This window comes from Falco naumanni, chromosome 1, assembly GCF_017639655.2.
Source record: "Falco naumanni isolate bFalNau1 chromosome 1, bFalNau1.pat, whole genome shotgun sequence".
NCBI lineage: Eukaryota > Metazoa > Chordata > Aves > Falconiformes > Falconidae > Falco > Falco naumanni.
The window spans coordinates 81,226,075-81,248,654 of NC_054054.1; the positions used below are offsets into that span (position 1 = coordinate 81,226,075).

General features: G+C 38.4%; 1 protein-coding gene across 1 annotated transcript; it reads right to left on the bottom strand.

Annotated features, from left to right (window-relative positions):
- Positions 1-591: 591 nt before the first annotated feature.
- Positions 592-21,797, bottom strand: NAF1 (nuclear assembly factor 1 ribonucleoprotein). The gene is made up of 8 exons (XM_040601418.1): positions 21,651-21,797; positions 19,170-19,308; positions 15,947-16,040; positions 12,285-12,367; positions 11,103-11,263; positions 7,259-7,310; positions 3,817-3,922; positions 592-1,249 (listed from the first exon to the last, which is right to left on the bottom strand). Exons 1-8 carry the CDS (start codon positions 21,716-21,718, stop codon positions 837-839), a joined length of 1,116 nt encoding a protein of 371 aa, XP_040457352.1. The 5' UTR covers positions 21,719-21,797; the 3' UTR covers positions 592-836.
- Positions 21,798-22,580: the final 783 nt, after the last annotated feature.

Below are 22,580 nucleotides of genomic sequence, written 5' to 3' on the forward strand. Positions count from 1 at the left end.
AGGCTGCAGTGCATTTACTCACACCTGTGACTTATCACTAGCAATAGTAATAGCTGGGCTACAGCTTAGATAGCCAGGAATCATCCCCTTCTCCTTTCCTCCAAAAAGGTAAACGTGTACAACAGACAAGAATTTGACATTTTACTACAAAAAAAATAAAGCAACAAAAACCTGCAACCAAGTTACACATTGTCTGAAACAGTTTGTTGCCACTGTACAGTACCTGTTTGCCATAAAATTTCAGATCTATATAAGCTTCTCAGTTGCACACCTATGAAATGTTAGTTTTAGATGTATTAGAGAATAGAATTATTACTTAGGTATATTACAGAAAACTTTATGAGTCTGAAATTAAATTCTAGTTCAGTCTCTCCCTCTGTGCATTAAATTTTTCCTTCATTCTTACCTGGCATTAGAGTAAAAGCTTAAGGACCACCTGCAGAGCTTAATTCACAGTATATGACCACTTTAAAAGTATTAAAACACCACCTACGTGACACTTCCTCATCATTATTATAGATAGCTACCTAGATTCTTAATTACATAACAGATATCCACCGCTACATACCAGTCTCCAAAAACTTTTATTTATCATCCAAAACTAGTAGATATTATAAAAATAAAACATTTCTTAACATTCAGTTATTTTTATCATACAGAAAACACATATAGAAAAAAGTTTTCTATGTATGTCCCACAAAGCATCAAACTCTGTATGTGTTCTACTGTTGGAGGAAAACTAAGCATCTCCAAAACAAGGGAAATAAGGGAATACAGTCTTGGCAGCCTGTTCTTCCTTTTAAATTGCAATGTTCTGTATGCACATTTGTGGAAACCTAGTAAGGCCTAAACTGAGGAAGAGGGCTATCGGGAGGAGGTGGAGGAGGTGGAGGCGGTAAAAATGGGTATGATGTGTTGTACATGTTTGAGCCTGTCCAAATCATATTCAGATTTGAAGGCATAAAGTGGAATTGATTCACATCATTAAAAGAACCAAAAACTGGAGGAGGCGAGGGATACTGTTGCATCGTTGGATTTTCTTTTCTATGAGGTTGTGGAAACACTGCAGATTCCTGATGCATTCTGTTGTCTGAAGAGTATACCTGAGGTGGTCTTACTTGCATCCTCAAAAAACGTGGAGGGCCTGACAGAGGAGGATATGGGCCCCTGGAGAACCCTCTGCCACGGTATCCCCTTGAATAACTTGAAGCAGGCTGCTGCATTGACTGATGAAGTCCTTCATTATCACCTTGAAAACAAACAACAAAAACAAAAAAAAACACAGTTACAATATTATTTTGGAAAGATTAAGGTTAGTCCTGGCAAATCTTTCAAGGTGAAGTCAAGGAAATTTGAAAAGTAATCTTATCAACAAATAACACTTGCAAATAATACATAAACAACAAAGTAATACTGGCAAGCCTACTGTTTAGTAACGCATCTTGATTTATTAGAGTAATATAGAACGGATGATCCTGAGGGTTGGAAATGCAGTCATTAAAAAAGAAATTTCACTTTGCCTCCAGGCATTTTCATTTACATTAACGAGTCACAAGAACACTCAAACTTATGTATTTTAAATCTCATTTTAAACCAAAGCTTCCAAAAGCAACAGATTCTAAAACTGAAAACAGATCAGTATTGCATTACACAAAAGTGGTATACAGCTTTCAGACCTGAGTTAGTATTATAGCACAAACACAGGACACAAATTATTCAAACTCAAATGATTTAAATAATCTTACTCTATCAGAAAAAAAGGCAGCCTGTACCTTTAGCCAATTAGCTTTCAGCATTCATCTTTCTAAGATGATTTTTTCCCTGTACAGGTCACTGTAAGCATATACTTAAGGTTCATAACCAATGTATTGCCACTTTATATAAATATCCTAAGAGCATTAAGGGGATAAGTGGTATAAAATTAAGAGCACCAAAAGGCTATAAAATTAAACTGAAACACGATCTCTAAAGGATTTCAAGGCTAGAAGCAAAAAGGTATTTGGGGACATAACACCACATAAAATCACTGAATTTTAAGAACCTACGTGGACTTAACCCTTGGCGTTAGACTATGTAAAAGCATGTTCATCTTTGAAAAGCTAAGTCTGGAAAGGTAGTTGGATACCAAAATTCCTACTCATTTTCATGGGGGATTAAGACTTAAGACTCCTTTGGTGCATGCAGGCCTCTCAAAAGCAGTGAAGTGAAAGTACTTGGTACTTGAGTGAATATTTTTGTTGTTCTCCTATCAAAGACTGTAACAATGAGCCAATTTTAATATACTCAGGAGTTTTATGAAGATGCAACCAGGCAAAGCTCCAGCTGACACTGTTTGTGCCTCAATTTGCCAGATATCCTTGTTGTTGAACTCCATAGCCAAACGAAATTGCACATAATGTCAATTCATACCATGTTATTTACAGAAAAACACAGTGAACCATAAGCCATACTCCCTTGACAAACTGTGACAGTTCCTCCTGTCGTGTTCTGTTATGGAACATGGTTCAGTAACAGCCTCAGCAAACCCCAGGCAAAGGCAAGTCTGCAATAAGCTGGCAGAATAAGGGTATGACGGAAAACACCATATGCTAGGTAAGCAGAAACCAGGAGAGAAAATAACCATGAGCAATGAGGGAAGAGTACGGCACAATTCAGATCCTTCCCTTAAGGGAAAACTGCAAAACCATACACCAAAAGCCAGTCCAAGAAAGAGCACAGCTTCATTTAAAGGGTACAACAGAAAGATGTACTGCACATGGAGTACAAGGGTTAAAAGGACAGTTACTGACTTCCCAGATCAAGAGAAAAGGTATTCAGTGGGGTGCAACGTCTAGCAGCTTTACAGAGAAAGAGCAGCAAACTCATGGAAGGAAGCCCAAGAAAATCATGGACAAGAAGCACTGTGCTGCGGACAGCTGAAGCAACCCGATACATAAGTGGTCAAAAGAGGTAAGGTGATGGGAGTAATATTTAAGAATGCTACAAAAAGCATGCAACAGAAGTAGACCAGTGAGAACAGAGAAAGAAGGATGCAATTTAAGTTAGTCAACCAAAATGGCAACAAAAAAGCAAAAATTTTTGTCAGTAGAAAGGCATGACAGAAGACAGACAGGAAAATCTGGTTATTGCAAACAGAGCAGTGCTGCAAAAATATACCTGGAACAGGTCTCTCAACAGCAGGAGAAAAGGTGGTGAAGAAAGCTATGTATATTATGAAAAACTCTACACAGCTTATTAAACTACTGTAGGCTTATCTAATCACTGTGTTAGGTAAACAAGTTCTTAGTGGGCTACAGAAGTAACAGTTATTTCAAAGGAGCATTTATATGCCAGAGTGAGGAAGAACTTCCTTTTTAGATAGAAAAATAAATTTCCCACCCAAGGCCTGAGTCTTCTCCCCAATTGTCAAAAAAAGGGTTTCTAAGAACTGTACACGGCCCTCTATCTTCTCCCTGCACTCAAAGGCTTAAGCTGCATTTGGGCCCCAACAACCCCTGCAATAAGCAAGCTCTGAACTCCAAAAGGCAGCATCTGTTCTATATTCTCATGGTGTGTCAGCTGACATTGTTGTAAGGAGCCTTTCAATCTCCTCTGACAACTGTCCTGCTCCTATACTACTACCACAATTTAATGGAAAAAACCTTCTTTCTCCTTTAAAAAAAAAAAAGGAACATAGCCACAAATTCATTAAAGTAACTTTGAAAAGCACAGAAGTACTGATTAACTGTATGAAAGCTCAATCATTAAGATAGACAACACTGTATATTTCAAACTCAGTTTCACTGATAAAAGCACTCTCCCATAGCATTCACTCACTTGACACATTTGTTTCTGATTTTAATTTCTTCCTTCCTTGACTCTGAGGCTTCTTTTTCTTCTGTTTTGCCTCTCTTTCTTTTTCATCATCACTGAAATCCAAGGCCTGGTTTAAAAAAAAAAAAAAAGGGAAAAAAAAGGAGAAAAAAAAGGAGAGAACAAAGCCATATAAAGACTGCAGAGAAATTCAGTTCTAGCAATAAATCATTATTTAGAAAACAATCCATCCTTCTGTCAGCTTAGAAGAATATTAAAGCTGCACTTCCCTATTTTGCATTCAAAGAGTTGTTGTGTGTTCAGCTGGCTTGTCACACCAAAAAATTAGCATTCCACAAATTTCTCATAAGATAATTATACAATACTCAGTTACTCTTTCTAATTTTCCTAAGAACAGCAACATTCAAGCACTGAACACCCTTTTTTGATTGCCTAGACATTCGTAACAGAAAAGTTGGGACTGAGGGAGCTGGCTAATTATTGCCAAGAAAAAGCTTTTGAAGCCAAACTGCAGACTAGGGGAATTAAAATACGGATTTTTAAAATGCATAAAGATTCATGTGGTGACCAATACTTAACTCAGCACCGTTAAACTACATTAAATAAATATCTCTAAGCTAGAATTGTCACTAAATTGGAATTTTCTGTATTTATATTTATTATTTATATTTAATAACACTGTTCCCATTAAACTTGCAATAGCGACATTAGTCCAAAGGAATTTTCAGCTTGGGAGAATGTTGTCCTTTACAATAGATTCAATGTCACTGCAACTTTTTGTTCCCGTTACACGAGAATTTTTTTACCTTTCAAATCCTAGCTTATGTTCAGAATGAGGAAAAGTTATTAGTGAAAAGGAAGGAAATCTGCCAGCATTTTTTATCATCACTAGAAAATTGTTTGATGAAATAAAGCTAAGACTAGCCAAAAGTTTAAGTATACAGTCTTTCAAAGCTCTATTGATCACATACCTACAGTCCAATTCTATACAACAATTCTAGTTCTTAAGTGATGACGTCTCCTCAAGAAAGGAAGGCAATTCACACTCTGAACTGATAGATGAGCATTCTTTGAGAGAAGCTAACACCGCTCAGCTCAGTTCAGTTTACGGGAAGAAAAGATAAGACAGTATTTCAAAACACATCATCCTTACTGTAGCAGAAAAAGCAACATTCACAGCTGACAGGCGGACACATCATTACAGGACCTATCTTCAGGCACAGAAAAGCCCACGTCACAACATCTCTCCTTTGAGCCAGAGGAGCTGGCCTGGGATAAGGACCATGAACGCAAAAATTGATACTGTCCCTCACAGCATATCCTACTGGACAAGCTGTCCAACTGTGGAATCAGCGGGTTCACGGTGTGCTGGGTGAAGAACTGGCTGAAGGGTAGAGCTCAACAGGTTGTAGTGAACGAGGCTATGTCTGGCTGGCAACTGGTCACCAGTGGTGGTCCTCAGGATTCAATTCTAGGGCCAGTTCTGTTCAATGTATTTACTAATGATCTGCATGCACAAGTTAAATGCACCATTATTAATGATACCAAAATGGGAATGCTGTTCACTGTCTTGAGGGACAAGAAGTCTTGCACAGGGATCTAAACAGACTGGAGCATTGGGCGATGATAAATGGAATGAAATGTAACAAATCCAAATGCTGGATTCTGCACCTAGGACCAAGGATTGCCTGGCACAATTCTAAATCAGAAGAACAGCCCTGCAGAAAGGCAGCTGGGGGAGCTGGTCAGCAGCAGGCTCAGTATGAGCCAGCAGGGTGCCCTGGCAGCCAAGAGGGCAAACCGCACCCTGGGGTGCATCAAACACAGCGTAACCAGTCAGTCAAATGTGGTGATCATCCCACTGCATCCAGCGTTGACGTGGCCTCCCCTTGATTACTAAGTGCAGTTCTGGGCCCCACAGTTTAAGGAGGAAGTGAAGATCCTTGAATGGATCCAGAGGAGGGCGAAGTAGCTGGTGAAGGGGCTGGAAAGAATGTCCTATGAGGAGCGGCTAAGGACTATAGGCTTGTCTGGTTTGCAGAAAAGGAAGCTGAGGGGCAACCTCGTTGCTCTCTGCAGCTCCCTGAGGAGAGGAAGGGGAGAGGGAGGTGCTGAGTTCTTCTCCCTGGTACCCAGTGATAGGATGCATGGAAATTGTTCAAAGCTGCTCCAGGGGAGGTTTACACTGGACAGACATCAGGAAGCATTTCTTCACCAAGACAGTGGTCAAACACTGGAACAGGCTTCCTAGAGAGGTGGCCGATGCCCCAAGCCTGTCAGTGTTTAACAGGCATTTGGGCAATGCCCTTAACACACTTTTGGCTTATGGTTAGCACTGAATTGGTGAAGCAGTTGGACTAGATGATCACTGTAGCTCCCTGCCAACTGACATATGTCTATTCTAGTCTATAAAATTGGGTAGAACTAGAAAAAGAACCACCACGAAAAACACACTTCCTACTTAATCATGAAAAGTACATACTACATAGCACAGAACTATGCTAACCATGCAAGCTTTTGCAAAATTCAGAACAGACAGACAGATGTCTTTGGGATACTCCAGGAGACACAAGGCTTCTACAAATTTCAACTATTTTGTCTAAGATACACTTAAAGTAGAAATCACAAGAAAAAAAAGTGACTCAAGCATTGAGCTAGAAAACAAATCTCATGAAAACACCTCAATACAACTACCAGCCTTGCAATTTTTATTGAAGAAGAGAATAGTCATGAGAAGTATGGTTAAATTAAGGAGAATTGGACAGGAAGCCTGGGTATCACTGAAGAAATCTTTACAGATCCTACACTAAATGATGTCCATGGTAGTGAAGAGCTCTCACTTCTACACAATCCCATACTACCGCCTTTGTATGGAAGAAGCTCATCTCCTGTCATTAAACTAGTGTTTCGTAATAGCAAACACTAGGGAAACCTTACTAAGAAGCACAACACAGGTGGTGTCTAAATTAATGGAACAGAGCAGTCAGCTTAAACACCCAAGTAGTACAGTTTGCACATTATTAGCAGGCCTTTAAAGGCAAACAATTGCTTCTGGTAAGGTAAAAGAAAAAGCTGCAGTGAAAGCACAGCAAGGACAAGAATTCTCTAGCTCAAGCAACACTATTAGGCACAGTTAAAGCACTGCTACTCAAAGTTGCCAAACAAGTTCCCGAAAGACTAGAAGAACTGAAGGTAAAAGGATACACATTTTTCCAACTGCAAAAAGCAAACAGAAGACAACAGCCAGCACTCTCTACACTGACTGTGACACCTCTCCAAGAAAAGCATGATCTTCTTCCCAATGACTAACAGAGGTACATCTAACTCCTGTCAGCATCAAACAATAAACTTGCTAACTAGTTACGCTACGTAAAAAAAGATTTCTCCATATGCCTTGTGTAATCAAAAACTTTAAATAAAAAACACCAAAAAAACCTATAGTTACTTCAGGTGGTGGCTCTTGGTCATTCTTCCAAGATGCATCTGAACCTTTTTCCCTAAAAGGAAAAAAAAAGAAAAACACCAAATTAGACAATCAAGGTGAAGGAAGACGATGATGTAAGGAGATATGAAACATCTTTGAGTCACATAGTAGCAACATATTCCAGGTTAGAAGTCATTTGCAGGAACTGTACTATAGCAAACAGGGTAACACTTTCTTCAAGGTATCAAATCTCCTACGCCAGAAGTTGCCTGTTTTAAACGAGGTGTGTTTTTATGTTGTTTTTAAGTGAATATTACTATGTATGTGTCAACTTAGGACTTCACTATATATGTCCCTTGAAAAATCCTATTTTGAGTGAAGACTGAACATCTCACACATCTAATATTAAGCTTTGAGCAATATTCTCTCAAAACATCCTTTTGAACCTGAACTGAGGTAGCTCACTACAACTTTCATATGCTAACTTCTCACTACAGTCACAAGCTTTTATATACTTCTGGTTTCAGAACACATATTTCCACTTGAAAAGGACAACGAACTAACTAGTAGGACACAGGCTTTAAGTATAACTATAATTTAGTGAATCTGGCAAAAAACCCCAAAACTCTCCGACTGGCTTACAAGTCTGTTAGGACAGTGTTAGTTAGATAATTAGGTTTCATCTTCTATTTTGTTCTAAATATAAAATTAAAAAGGCAAAAGACACTTAAAGCAAAAACTCAATTGTCTTGCCTGACAAGCACCAAAATTATTTAAGTGGTATCATGTGTTTCACTCACCACTAGGAACTTCACTAAAAATAGAGTCATTTCTTTGATTAACAACAATTTTGTGGAACAAATTTAAATCATGCTGTTAAAAGTCTGTGGAAGGTTTTTCCACGCTGCTCGCAAATTTAATATGTTTTGGTCTGGAACATCAAAGCACAATCCTTATCTACACAGACAAACTACATGAAATAATGCAATACCAAAAATTGTTATTTCCAAAATGGAACCATACAGTTAAAAACATCAGTGATCAATGTGTTCAGTGTGAAATGTCTTCAATCAGTGCTCTAATAACCAAGGGCTTCTTTACATATTCAAGTCAGCAAAATCAAGCAACAATAGTTACATCAAAGTACATAACCATCGGCTCTAGGTAGCCTGGACTTAAGAGGCCCTTAGTCAAAGGCTGCCCATGAGAAGGCTGGCAATTCATCTGGAGGTACTTTGTGCCTTAATCCCTAACCATCAAACTGAAGCTCACAGGCTCTACATATCACTAGAAAACCACAAAGACACACCACTTTCTGATTAGGAGCAAATTGTATTAGCAAGCCATTTTAAAATTCAATTAGAAGAAAATGTTACAGGGAGGAAAGGAAGATAAGGACTCTATATGAGTAATTTCTCAGCTGCAGAAAACTACCTACACAAACATGAAAAGTGACTTTTTAAATTGTGAACCAAATTCTTTGGTTTTCCCTCTCATCTTGCTATTTTGGAGCAATACACGCCTGCCAGAAACACCAGAGCTCACAAACTACAAGACCTGTAGTCATTAGGCAATATGTAGTACCACTGACTGCAAAATTCAAACCTTGTAGGTTCTTCAGGAAGCTTCTCTCACTCTCCCAAGGCAGCCTTCCCCTTTTCAACAAAACACTTTTCATGCTCTGAGATAACTTAATGTTCTTTGCAGAAGATTAAAATTGTAATTCTTTGATTTCTGAACTCAGATACTGTAACAGCTCGAAGTCTAACAAAAGGTGACTCAGGAATCATGAAAATACATGGGCTTCTTTAGAATTACTTTGTGTTTCAGGAAATACAACACAAATCTCTCTTTAGTAACAAATTATTTTGCATTCATGAAGTTTTACACTACACTTGTATTTACTTTGCTATAAAGTCTAATGCTTATTCATAGCACTGCAACTTCACACAATGCAAGCAGACCGCATTCCAGATTTCAGTGAAAGCTTCAAACTTAAGGTTTCTTTCAGATCTCAATCCTGATTCCTTTCCTCTTCAAAGTATCATTAGTTTTGAGTAGCAGCTCTATGACTTCAAGTCTATAATACTCCACAAGATAGTCTGCACACAAACTAACAAAAAGCAGAAAATAAAAATCATTGGTCACCAAGTTTGCAATCTGCTACAGTCTCAAAGCCTTCTTGTGAAGCACGGCATGCCATCTTGGTTTCTTTATACAGACAAAACAGCACAGGTCAGAAATCACAATTCTTTATCCTTTTTCAGTGACACCTACTTTGTGAAAAGGCAACTTCAACAAATAGTACCAATTGCCTCACCAAAGCTTAAAAACTTTACTACAATACTCAAGAATAAAATTTCTTTTAGTGAAATTTACTTAAATCATATTATTCAGAAATTACATTTTATGTCAGAGTAACAGGTGTTCACCCTTCTCATTTTAATGCAGGGCAAGAAATAATGTCTGATGCACTGTTCAGCTGCGCTTCTAAGTCATGAAAGTGTGAAACATCTTACCTAGTGTTCAATTTTGGGCCACATACGATAGTGAAGTACTACAAAAAGACAAACAGTTCCTGAAACTACTTGCGAAGCACGTAACAAATGAAAACATGAGTCTCATCTCAGATGCTGAGTAGGGCACACAGTTACTGATGTAGCAAGCAGATTATCAGTCTGTGCAGTTACTGTGCTAAGCAACAAAGTTTAATGGCACAAATCAAAGACCAGCTGCACCAAAACAAGCAGCAGAGTAAGAAAGTGATCTATTTTGGTCTTCACTGAAGGGGGTGGGGGGGGGGGGGGGGGGGGTGGGGGGGTGGAAAAGAGATGCTTGTTGCTTCCACAGAAATGGAGATAAACTAAAAACAAACAACAACAAAAAAACCAAAAAAAAAAACCAAACCAAAAAAAAAAAAACCAAAAGACTCCTGCAGGGCTGGCCACACATGCATAACTAAAGAAAACAATTACTCAGTATGAATACTGGCAGAGGTGCAATTAATGCAGACACCAATATTATTTGCTGTAGTCAGAAAAAATTTGCATGTCAGATGAGATCTAATCCTACTAAACAGAGACTAAGGCACTTGTATGACAAAGGATTTTTTTTTAACCTACAGTTATTTCAGACAATTAGTCATCAATAATTAGAACACTAATGTCTAGCAGTCATTTACTGTACTTTATTATTCCGTATCTTTTGAGTGCACTTCATTTTAAATGGCAACAAGTCCTATTCATACATGCTGCTTTCCTCAGACAGACTGGGATACACAAACACTTTTCAGAAGTTTCTGAATATTATACTACATTGTTACTCAAATCCCTCCCCTCCCCTAAATTTACAACCAGTAATTTTCATAAAGAATTGTTTTCCAACTGTGCAATAGACTAAATTTCAGTTCTGGCGTTGTAACACGAAATAAAAATAATAAATACAAACTTGTTCATTATAAATTATGAAACTAAAAAGAATCTGAGGAACAACAACATCTGGGAAGTTCAGCTTGTAAAACCAGCGCATGTGTATATGTGCAAGAAGGTGTGGGGGAGGGAATTATCAAAAATTTTTTTCTCATTATGGTATTTTAGTGAAAAGAAAGCAAACTTAATATATTGAGTAAGAAACTACTAAACTTCAGTAATTATAACACTTCAGAAGCTTGTTGTTTAAAGCTACTCTGTACTGTTCTGAAAGGCACCTTGTTATTAAAACACAGTTGAGAATACCTAAAAAAAAGAAAAGTTGTAGTGTCAAGCTTAGTCCTACAGTTTCTCACTCAAGGTTGAGCCTTAATCCAGCATTTCTAGCTCTATTAAAAAATACATTATAACCAAATTAGAAAAGAAATTGGACTCACTGTTTTAGTTTCTCTGCAAATATATACTGTGTGAAGTCCTCCACTGATGGAACAAAATACATATTATCATGCACATTAATACCTTTTTCTTTGATATGCTCAGAGCTGTTAAATCTCAACACATAAAAGGGATGTAACACAGGACCAAATATCTCAAATATCTGAAACACAAACAAAATGAAAATGTTTAAATAAACCACCGAAAGTAGACAGCTCGTTTCATTGTAGACAACCATAAAGCTTTAAGATGTTTTGTATTTAAGAAGTTTGACACACTTGGAAAAAATGTAGCATCAAATAAAGTTACTTAAATGCTTTAGTTTTATTACCAAATTTTGTCTGACAGTGTATTTCTCCAAGATAGCATACAGTATGGAAAAGTAAGTTCTCATAGGTCGACATTGCCTTTGCCCACCCAACTGCACTGCTTTCACTGCTTGCTTCCTCCCCTTCAGCCATCTTCCTTTTTGTCGAATCTCTATTCTCTGCCCATTGTCCTAATCATTTATTCCTCAAAGATCACCTTTTCAAGACACCTTTACGTCACTGTCCCTGCCTGTTCCCCAGTTCCACTAAGAGCAAGAGAATTCTGAGGTGTTGTACAGAACATCTGCAATTTCAGGCTGAGGGTTTTTTTACTTCACTCACATCTAGCATTCAAAGATATCGCAGTAGTAGCCATTCTAGATGATGGCTTTCCTTCCCCAGAAAACATAAAAAATTCACTGCAACACTCTTCTTAGCAAACATTCTTCATTATACTGCACAAAGCACACATTGACCTTAAACTGCAACAGCAGAGCTTACATATGTAAACATTCCCCATTTTTCCTGAAACTTGACTCTAACTTATCCAATCTTTGCCCCCAACTCCTGGTAATAAGAGCACAGCCTGCTATTCAAGCCTTCATACACCTGAAAGCAAGGTCTCCCTCTCCACAAGCACACTCATAAAATAGCAAAAACTCACCACACATTGTAATTCCGTAAGGATTCCAAGTTAAAAACTCTTGAGATTAAAAAAATAGCTGATTATAGCAAGAGTCAAAAAAACCCAACCACAAACTACTCATCAAGGAAACATTATTTTTCATTTAGTTGACTTCAACACTACTTGCTGGAACATAAAAGAACACTTTGAATTTTATGTTACAATAGCAGGGTTTTATGCTTTACACACACCTTTCCTGCTGCTTGCCGATCTTCTTTAAAAATTATACTTTCCTCATTTACTGCAGGTAGGCCCCTCAGTGATTCAATTATTACTAAAATGGAAAAAAAATCAATTAGAACTTTATGTATCAACAGCAGCCTGTAGTTAATTGCAAAGAAACTTATCAAGCCACACCATTATTTGTCTACTAAAGCTCACAGAGCTTCATCTGAAAATTCTTTTGCACAGACAAAACTACTTACAGTCATACACCCCTTCACCACAAGTGGTAAGATTTACATTTGTTTAAAGAATTGTTGTTCTCTGGGGTTAAAGGAAGAAAGGAGACCGGATTATAGATACAACAGAGAAGTCTCAGATATGAATGTGTATATATAGCTCTATTTACTCAGGATGTTTCTTAATCAAGTGCATAGTAGAAATAATCTATTTCTTTGAGTGCAGATGCACACGTACATTGTCTTCTTAATATTCCAAATTAAATTATCCTTGGAAAAAAGAATGGAGATGGCTATTCAACATAGCTTCCACTAGCTTCCACTAGTAAGTCATAAGAATAGGACCAGAACACAAAAGATGTCTGGCAGTCCAGGCACAGAAGCAACCGGTGGTGTCATTTATGTATGCAGACACACAATTTGAATTATATGATGTTAAATTGCAGATATGTAAGTTTCATACTACATTTAGGCCTTGATCTGTGATTAATGATTGTATGAGTGATCAAAGCAAGCAAGTCATTCTAGCAGCTAAAAATATGAAATCTGAACACTTAAAAATGGACACAGAAGCATGGTCTTCCTGTTATGTTAAATACATAATTTGATATACAGTCTACTTCATTTTTAGGTCTTCCATATTCAGAGATAAAAGAGATTATCCTTTGCTGTAATTTTTAGAGTACTTAACTCTTCTTTGGCAGTAGTTCCTTCACATCTGCTCCTTTAGTCTACAGAAATAGTGGGTCTTCCTTTACATTCAGCAGGAATTATGCTTAAAGCTGTCAATACAGCTGCCTAGCAGCATTACACACAAAAATTCCCATTCTGAAGGTAATATTTTGTACCTCTAAAACAATAGAACACTCAATTAAGCATCCCCAGTGCCCCTCCATCATCAAATAAAGTCACTCAAGCGCTTATTGTCACTCAGGCTCTAACAAAAACAAGATTATCCCCAGTAAACTTACCTAACAGGACAAAGCAATAAACATCTCATCAAGCTAACTCAAGCTTTGCTACTATTTCAATCTGCAAACACCTTACTAAGCATGCCTGTGACAATGCTACAGGCTTAATAGTTCTCCAAATTTCAAGAGAATTGGGGATATCAGTTTAATTTGTGCCTACCTATAAGACAGTGACAGAACCCAGCGTGTGACTTCACTCTCATGAGAAATACACCTTAGCCAAACAACCAACCAAAAACTGCCAACAAAAACCCAAAACACCACACACAAAAAATCCACACCAGAAACACTTCAGAAAATGATTCATCACACACAGCCCCCAGTCTTCCAGCAGGCTAAGGAAAATATTCTGGAAACCTAAGTCATGCCAGTCCCATGAAAGTCAGGTGAAACACTATGACCTACAGCCTATTTGACTTACAGCTTCCCCAGCCCCAACCCACCCAACATCCTCAGCTTCTACTGTTCCAGGGCCCAAAATGCCCAGGGCAGGTTTCTCATCTACACCAAAGCTGTCTACTTTACAGGCTACGACCCACACTGAATTTTTCTCTTCTCTAAGTACCTTGGAAACTAAACACAGCAAAAATTCTCCTAGGCTGACCAGACGTTCACAGAAAGTACCGTCATCTTGCTTCTAGCTAGTGTGAAGCAAGCAGGAACCTATATTGTTCTAGCCTTCAATTCACTCTGTAGTATGAAATAGCCAGCTTACAGGTATTACACACTGCAGACTGAGGAAGGAACTTGGAACCTTGCTACAGAGAACAGCAGAGATTTCCGACACATCAAAAGGGACAGAAAGTGTTCAGAATACCGACTGTTGGACCAAAATAGTATTTGTGGTTTCCAAAAGAGACCTCAGCTCCCCTCATACTAGATACAAACCTGATATACATAGTTATCAAGTTAGTTCAAAAATCAAATACCAACCCATAATTACCTGGCAGAGTCCCTAATATGGCTACAAATCAATTCAAACTGAAGCCGCTCAGACACATTTCCAGAAGAGTGGGGAAAAAAAGGAAAATATGTACAAAGACAAAGTCATAAAGCAAGGTAGTAAAAGCAGAACAACAACAGCTATCTTGGGGGTTTATTCCATTTTTATGGCTTTATTTCATATATGATTATTAGTCTAACTTTCACCAACTAATCTAAATTCAACCCTTCACATTTTCCAGTTGCATAAAAGGAAGATGAAGACTGAAGAATTCACCTATCAGTAAATTGACAGGATTTGAAAGGGTTATACTCACTAAGGAGAATTAGAAGCTAAGGCCAGTTCTCAAAACTAAAGTCTAATAGCAACTATGATTCAACAGCTTCTCTTTTAACTTATTTTCAAACCATTATTTTTGCTGAAAACTACCTTCAAGTCCCCATTATTATCAATAAACAAGAAAGACCAAAGTAGAACAAAAGGACAATGACCAGTTTACTACCATCTACACTCTCAACCCAGCTTCCTGCACATAAGTGAAATTAAATCTAACTCTAAACCTACACCAACAACAAAAACACTGCAAAGGAATTGCCTATATTACCAGGAGTCTTTTACAATAAAATAAAATTCAATAGCAAAAGCTATTTGCTTGAATTCTTTCGTACCCCACTCAACATAAATATTTCCACTTCAAAATTTAAGTTAATTTCTAATCTTTATAAGCAAATTGCTTTGATAGCAGTTCAAGCAGAATGAAACACTTGAAATACGTTTAAATATAAATACACCATTGATGTTTTATCAGCTTCAGCAAAACTTTGATTTCATATATCAAAACCTGAGGTCCCAGGTAGATCCAGAAAGATCCCTAGTATCACCTGCAGTTAAGCTTACATTCACTGTATGTCTCAATTCCATTAAGCTTACCCTCCAGCACCTACAAATCATGTTAGTCATGCTGCCCTGTGACTGCTGGCACTGGCAGCTTGCATTTGGTCAAGGTGCCAGAAGTGGGATTAAAAAGAAAACCGCCATAAAAAGATTTGTACTGTTAAAGAAACAAGTCTTTTTCCTGTCCTCATATATTAACAAGCAAGTACTTGAGACTGCATTGTACTGCATCTGTGCCTTCAGTTACACACTTGCTGTATCTTCAGAAATAATTCAAATACAGCATGCACAACCCCACAATTTTCTTAAAATACTGCATGTTTCATCTCATTGTCACCAGAATTAATATAAGGACCATAATACACAGTGAAAAAAGGCTTTTAAATGAAAAAATTAGAATATGAAAGCTAAAGAAACATGTATAATAGTCATAGTATCTTAATCTTTAGAAGATTTAAGCCAGCTAAAAAAGGAATTCAACACAAATGTTATTTGCTAGTCCAAGTTCTCATTCAGCAACCCACTATCCCCTGAAATAGAATACTGCAGTACTGACACTTTGAAAGAACAGCTAAGCACACAATTAATGCAGAGATATACAGAGATTATTTGAATTAAAAACAAAGCAAACATATCTTGCCTACCTAGCTGCTCAATGATGCTGGAGACTGTCCCAAAGAGCTCCAGTTCAACATCATCAGGCAGAATTATTGATAATTCTTCAACAGGAGGCAGTTCCTGAAAATATCAAGTCAATGCTCAGAATATAATCTTGTCACACCAAGACATTCATCACTTGGTTGCTGCATAAATTTGACAATCAGAAAAACCTCCTAGCATTTTGAAGATTTAATAAAGAAGTCTAGCTTCACTTGTCTCTTCCAGTATAATTCTAAATGAACACATCTTGGGGGAATGTCACTTTTGAAGACACCTTTTCTATCGAGATATTACATATTTCCATTGCAACTAAAGCAGAAGGCAATTTTCTTCAACTGGAGAAGACCAACAACAGATAGATGTTTTGTTCTTTCTCTTGAACTTTCAAGTTAGATAAATTAAGTTTAATGTAAAACACAATAATTAGATAATCAGTAATCAAGAATCAGAAAACTTGTAAACACATTCAATGCCTGACAGAAGAAAAATCTACACAGCAAGAGGTAAAACAGTATGAAATATTCCAGGTATGTATGAACTTATTTGACAAAATTATGTCTGTCCATTTATGCCGTAACTCAGATCGTTACAGAAGATCTAAAGATCACAACAGCCTATACAAAGAAAATTATTTTTAGGTACAAGTTGTATTTGGTACAAGAGGATAATCATAGAGAATGCTTTCAAAAAAACATCGAACTGCAGATACACAAATGAATACTGCATGAACAATATCCAAATTAAAACTATTTCTGCAAATGTAAGCGCCAAAATCTACTAGCAAAGGCTGATTTAACACTGAACTCATCATCTACCTCCAATTTACTCATGCACTAAGATTTCTATGTATATACTATAATGCTGCGAATTCAACATGGACTATATGGCACACAAGGCAAGAGCAACTGGAGTAAGAATTATCTTCAACTTCAACATCTTCTGAATTTGGAGTTAGAATCCAAATCTTATCACTGAACTGCACTTTTAAACGCTATCACCAGAAATAAAATCCTTCTACTTCTACAATAGAAGAATCTTACCCTGTTTTATCAAAACTTCACCTGGTAATCTTCATTCTTAACATAAGTGCTTGGCAAAGGCTTCTAGAGCAACCCAAAAGACTTTGAGGCCAAGACTTCCTCAGATCATATAATACAGCATTAAAGTCAAGATACAAATTCAGAGAGAAACACCCTTCTACAAACAGTGAGTTTTCCCAACGTTAAACCAACTTCACTGCTAAGACTCAGTAGTCATGGATGCCAGAGCAATTCAAAGGCCACAGACCAGAAGGAAGAATGCTAAAATTCCGAACATCAACCTCAAATTGGTAAACTGTACCATCTGTCATACTATATACGATATCTGTCAATCCTACACTTCAAAGCAGGTTTCTAAAATAGTTGCACTGACGCTCCTTAATATGTGCAGGTTTTTTATCCTAAGCACATATTCCAATCAAGATACTTCCTTTAATCTTTTATTTCATCTTTGACCCATGCTTTAGCAAGTTAGCTATTATTGGGGACTTTTGGGTAAAAGACAAATCATAGTTCATTTTTAACAAATACATTTTAACTTTCAAATTGTATTATCTCAAATTTTTACAATCAACATTTTTACATGAACTCTATTACTGTAGAATGGCTTAGCAAATAATGTAGTTGCTAGAACTTTGGTTCTGATTAACTATCACTGGCAAAAAGCTACAGGTTTGCTGAACCAATGAAATTAGTCAGGCCTGTACTTAAAAGGAAGATGTTTCATAAAGATTTGTACTTGAAGTAGTAAGCTCATGAGACAAAAGAGTGTATCAACTAAGCATTTTCAGACTAACATGAATTTTAATAAATAACCGAGATAAAGGTAACTAAAACCTGACAGGTACGTGTATTTGATTTTTATTTAGAGTCCAGTGCTCTTAAAAAAGATATGCTGTCATAGAAGCGCTTATAATAGCTCTACTATTAATCACACTTCAAAACTAAGTGCATGGAATCAGTACTTGCTCTGATGTTTTACTCCTTCAGAACACAATGTTATGCATGTGTCCCAGTCTTTGAATGTTCTTTTATTCCTGAAATTAATCAAAGAGCTTTGCTTTACTCCAAGCGTCTCTAGAACAACAGTTTAAGAACTAACAACATACTTTTACCTCCTGTTGTTGCTACTACTAATGCATATCAAAGTCTCAGCCTTTCCAGCCAAGTCATCTAGCAATTCACTGCAAACTTACAGAACTGAAGCAAAGGTAAATCTGTCCAAATGTATCTGCTCTTTGTTTTTTTTACTCTACCTTTCTAATAATTTCTTGTAACCCTCACTAGACTTGTTTCTTATTCCAGAAAGCCTTTTCTATGAAGGGGAGAGATCTAACAGAATAGCAGATAGCCCTATACCATTAATATAAATTGACATTACAGTGTTATATTATCCTTTTGTTTTCAATCCATTACAAATGATGCATAGCTAATCATTTGTTAGCAGATTATTACTAAAACTCACTCCTTTAAACCTCTTAATTTTGAGATAATGAGGAATGGCGGAAGCAATACTTAATGAGTGTATTATTTGTAAGAACCAAAACGAGAAGAGTATCTTGATGCAAGTTATGGTTCCAAATTTCAATACATAAAACAGTGCTATAACAAAAAATTGCAGAATAAAACAAATGCAAACCACACTCAATTTTGCTTTTGTGAGTAGAAGCAATGCAATCTGAATCTCTGAGAGGCTTAATAAAACATTCAAAATTTCTCCCTCAAGGGTAAACATATTTGAAATATGTCTGTAAAACATATCAAACCTTCAAAGACTCACAAAGTCTGATGAAAGCCTCTAATGTACAAACAACAAAAATATACTAAAATATCCATTTTATCCATAAATTTGTTTTCGTTAATTACAACTGTGATTTTATAAAAATATGAACCTAAAATGAGCTGTCAATCTCACTTCAGAGTGGTTTTAATATACTGAAAAGACATTTTAAGTTATTAACCATGCTATGCCTGAACTAGCGTAAAAACTTATGTTCAATCACTAGGTACTGCAATGACTTAAAAATATATTAGAGTTCAGTATTTTAAGTTGAAGTTACTAGTAAAAGGTTTAATATATACCTTAATATATATAATATTTAAAAATATTTAATATAAAAATATTAAAAATATATTTAATATTTTAAAAATACCACATTGTACTTACATCAATAGGCAACTCATCTTTTGTTTTAACATAGTAAGACCTGTTACCCTTCCCATGTGGATGATCATCTTCATCAGATACTGTTGAAGGAGAAGATGAAGAGGTTGATGTATCTGATGAACTATCTGAATCCGTATCACTGAATAAAACAAACACGGGAGTTAGAATATAGACTTCTACATCACAGATAAAAAGAATAGCTAGATTATAGAGTACTCAAATACCTTTGGTTACCAGATATGCTTCTTAAATGTATACCTTTGTATACAGAAGAGCAGCAATCTTTCCTGAACCTACAAGCCACTGGACAAGATCATAAAAAAGTCTCAGCAGAGTAGCAGCTTTAGCACTTCAGAGCAAATGCTAACTACAATGGCTCATTTGGGTTCCCACTGTTTCACTGTGGAGTGGTGCATGTGGCATGACAACAACAACCTTTAAGCCCAAGCAGGAGTCCAACATCAGTGTAACTCCCTGTCAGATGTACATGATAGTCACAGTTTAGGACCTACATTTCATTGGTCTGCAAGTGAAATGCAACATTAGTCACAGGATGACCACTTCAGTACAACACCTAGAAAAACACTGCAAAGTCAGAACCATGTCTGCGCACTATCAGCATACTTCCATTTTATGCACCACTTAAACTCCTAGTATCCAGCAACACACTTGATGTAACTGAGCACAAAAAAATTTCAAAGATAATACATTAAAGTACCTTCTACAGCTCACAGCCACTCCCCTTGTACAATCCCAACATTAGCATAAAGCTAAGTGAAAGTCAAGAAAATACTCAGTCCAAGCAATGCATCTGGCACTATGAAGGTTTAAAACAAAATAATTCTAATGTTTGCAAATCAAAGGGGTTAGTTTCATAATTCATGGTGTGCCTGAATTCCCCCAATACATATTCACACAGATTAGTAATTTCCTATTTCTCATTGGCGCATGCACAGTAGATGTTTATTGTCTTAGACTCTTAGTATTTCAAATAAAAAACACAGTAAGAAACCAATTCTTATTCATGTCAACATGCTCATTCTAGCAAAAGTCTATGTTCTTCAGGAGTTGGTGGAAGAAACAAACACATGGAGTAACTGATCCAGGTGACTGCAAAAAACCCACATTACAAGTCTTACACAAAAATACAAAGACAACCAAACTTTTGTAAAATTGCATCTATCCTTTCTTATATGATCTGGCTATTGATAAAACAGCACTTCGGTTCTAAGTGATAAATAAAATACAAAAAACTCTCCCTTCGACAAGAGCTGCTTTATTTCTCCTTCACAAGCAAATGAATGGCTTTCAATTAACTGTTGCTGAATTATTTTTTTCCCCAACAAAAGTGATGGGAAAGACAACAAATAAAAGCACAACTCCAAATAAACCTTTTGAAAAAAGCCAAATATGGACTTCTTGCAATAAAATCAACACAGCAGAAAAACAAAAATCAGACTACCAGAGACATACCTCGAGGGGGGGGCATGGCGGGAGACCACAAAACTTTGAGATACTTGTAGACAGCTAGTAAGTTAAAGCTATCAGAATTTTATCTTAAATATTCATTTGAACATCAACACAACAGATTTCGAAAGCAAAAGAAGACTCCAGGTGAAAACCCTGCCATAGGTCAGGAATCTGACTCTCCATTCACTACATAATGTTCTAGTAAAACTCTGAAGGAAGCAAACGAGTATTTCCAGTGACAAGCTTTAACTCATTAGCTGTTATTGAAGGTCAGGATTTTCTTTTTTAAGAAATCCTTAGACTTCATTTCAGCCTCCACTAATTAGCAGGAGCACACACCCATCTTGCAGCAATAGCCCCAAAGAAAACACCAAACTCACTGAAACCGCCAACACCCGCAGAATTCCAAGGGTGAGCCAGAGCCCACATCTGACCGCTCAGTTACCTTGCACCGAGTATACTGAGCACCAAAGCGCAGGTTCAAGCAGAAGATGGAACCTTTTATAAAAATCATACAGGTCAAGAACGAGCTTTTCCACCGAGATGCCAACAATAGAGCATGAGTTAAGATCTGCAAACTCTATACCTTGAATCCTATAGTCACTTTTTTTCAGCAGTAATACTGCAGGTGTCTTGTGACAAGTAATGCAGGCACACTCTGAGGACCACGTCAAACAAAACATTCAAACGGTCACGGTGGCCCAACCGTGACGCTCTACAGGCCACCAAACGCGTGCTTTTACTAACACTACGCCTCACTACCATGGCTTTGGAAGTTCACTCATTCAGCACCAAACCTCAGCTGCGAGTGCCACCTTCAATGGCCAACGGAAAGCTACCGAAGCGGGACGGGGGGGGGTGGGGGGGGGGGAGGGGGCCCGCGGGGGGAAAGTCAGGGGGCGAGGGGAGGCGGGGTACAGGGCGGGCACGGGCCGCTCGCATGGCGCCCAGCCGCGTAACCCGCCTCAGAGGGAACGAGCGGCCCGCGGAGCGCGGCCCGGCGGCACCCACCTGTCCGAGTCCGACGAGGGGTCGCCGGCACGAGGCCCGCTGGGACTCGCCGCCGACTCGGCCTCCATGCTCGCCGGCCGCTCCTCGCCCGGCGCCCCGTCCTCGCCCGGCGCCCCGTCCTCGCCCGGCGCCCCGTCCTCGCCCGGCGCCCCGTCCTCGCCCGGCGCCCCGTCCTCGCCCGGCGCCCCGTCCTCGCCCGGCGCCCCGTCCGCGGCCGGCGCCCCGTCCTCGCCCGGCGCCCCGTCCGCGGCCGGCGCCCCGTCCTCGCCCGGCGCCCCGTCCGCGGCCGGCGCCCCGTCCGCGGCCGGCGCCCCGTCCTCGCCCGGCGGCGGCGCGGCTGCGGGCTCGAACGCCAGCCTCCCCATCTGCGCCACCACCTCCATCCCAGCGCAAGCGGCACGAGGGCTGACCCCTCCCCCAGCCGCACGCTATTTCCGGCTGCCCCGCGCGCCGGCGGACGGGTTTGTCTGGGCGCGGTGAGGTCAGGGCGCATGCGCGGGCCACGGCAGGGGCGGGGCCTCCTGTGACGCGCCGGATTTTGGCGGGGCGGTGGGGGCCTGGGTCCATGTTTTACGTTTGGTTAGTCTGGGGCCTTTCTTAAGATAAGCTATTCTCTTAAAAACTGATGGGAAGTAATAGAAATTGGTGTTCCCATTATTTTTAATTTGTTCACTTAAGTCTTAATGCTGAGTAGATTTTATGGTTAATTTAAATTGTGTGCCAAAGTTTTCCTGTTACGAGGCTTGCCTTAAAGCCAAAGCTAGAGGTCATTGCTACACTGACTGAGGACCTATTGGGATAAATTAGTTTTGGTGTTTTATAAATACACTGACAATACGAAAAATATTCCTGTAATTAAAACTAAAAAAAAAATAAAAAATGCCCAGTTAAAAAAGGCTGTGTAATACTAAATTACTAGAGTAACACCTA

Coding starts and splice junctions, on each gene's coding strand:
- NAF1 (XM_040601418.1), bottom strand. CDS start 21,718: ATGGAGGCCGAGTCGGCGGCGAGTCCCAGCGGGCCTCGTGCCGGCGAC. Junction 12,368..15,946: donor CAGCATCATTGAGCAGCTAG/GTAGGCAAGATA, acceptor TTTCCATTTTAG/TAATAATTGAATCACTGAGG. Junction 7,311..11,102: donor TTTGCAGAGAAACTAAAACA/GTGAGTCCAATT, acceptor TTTTCCTTTTAG/GGAAAAAGGTTCAGATGCAT.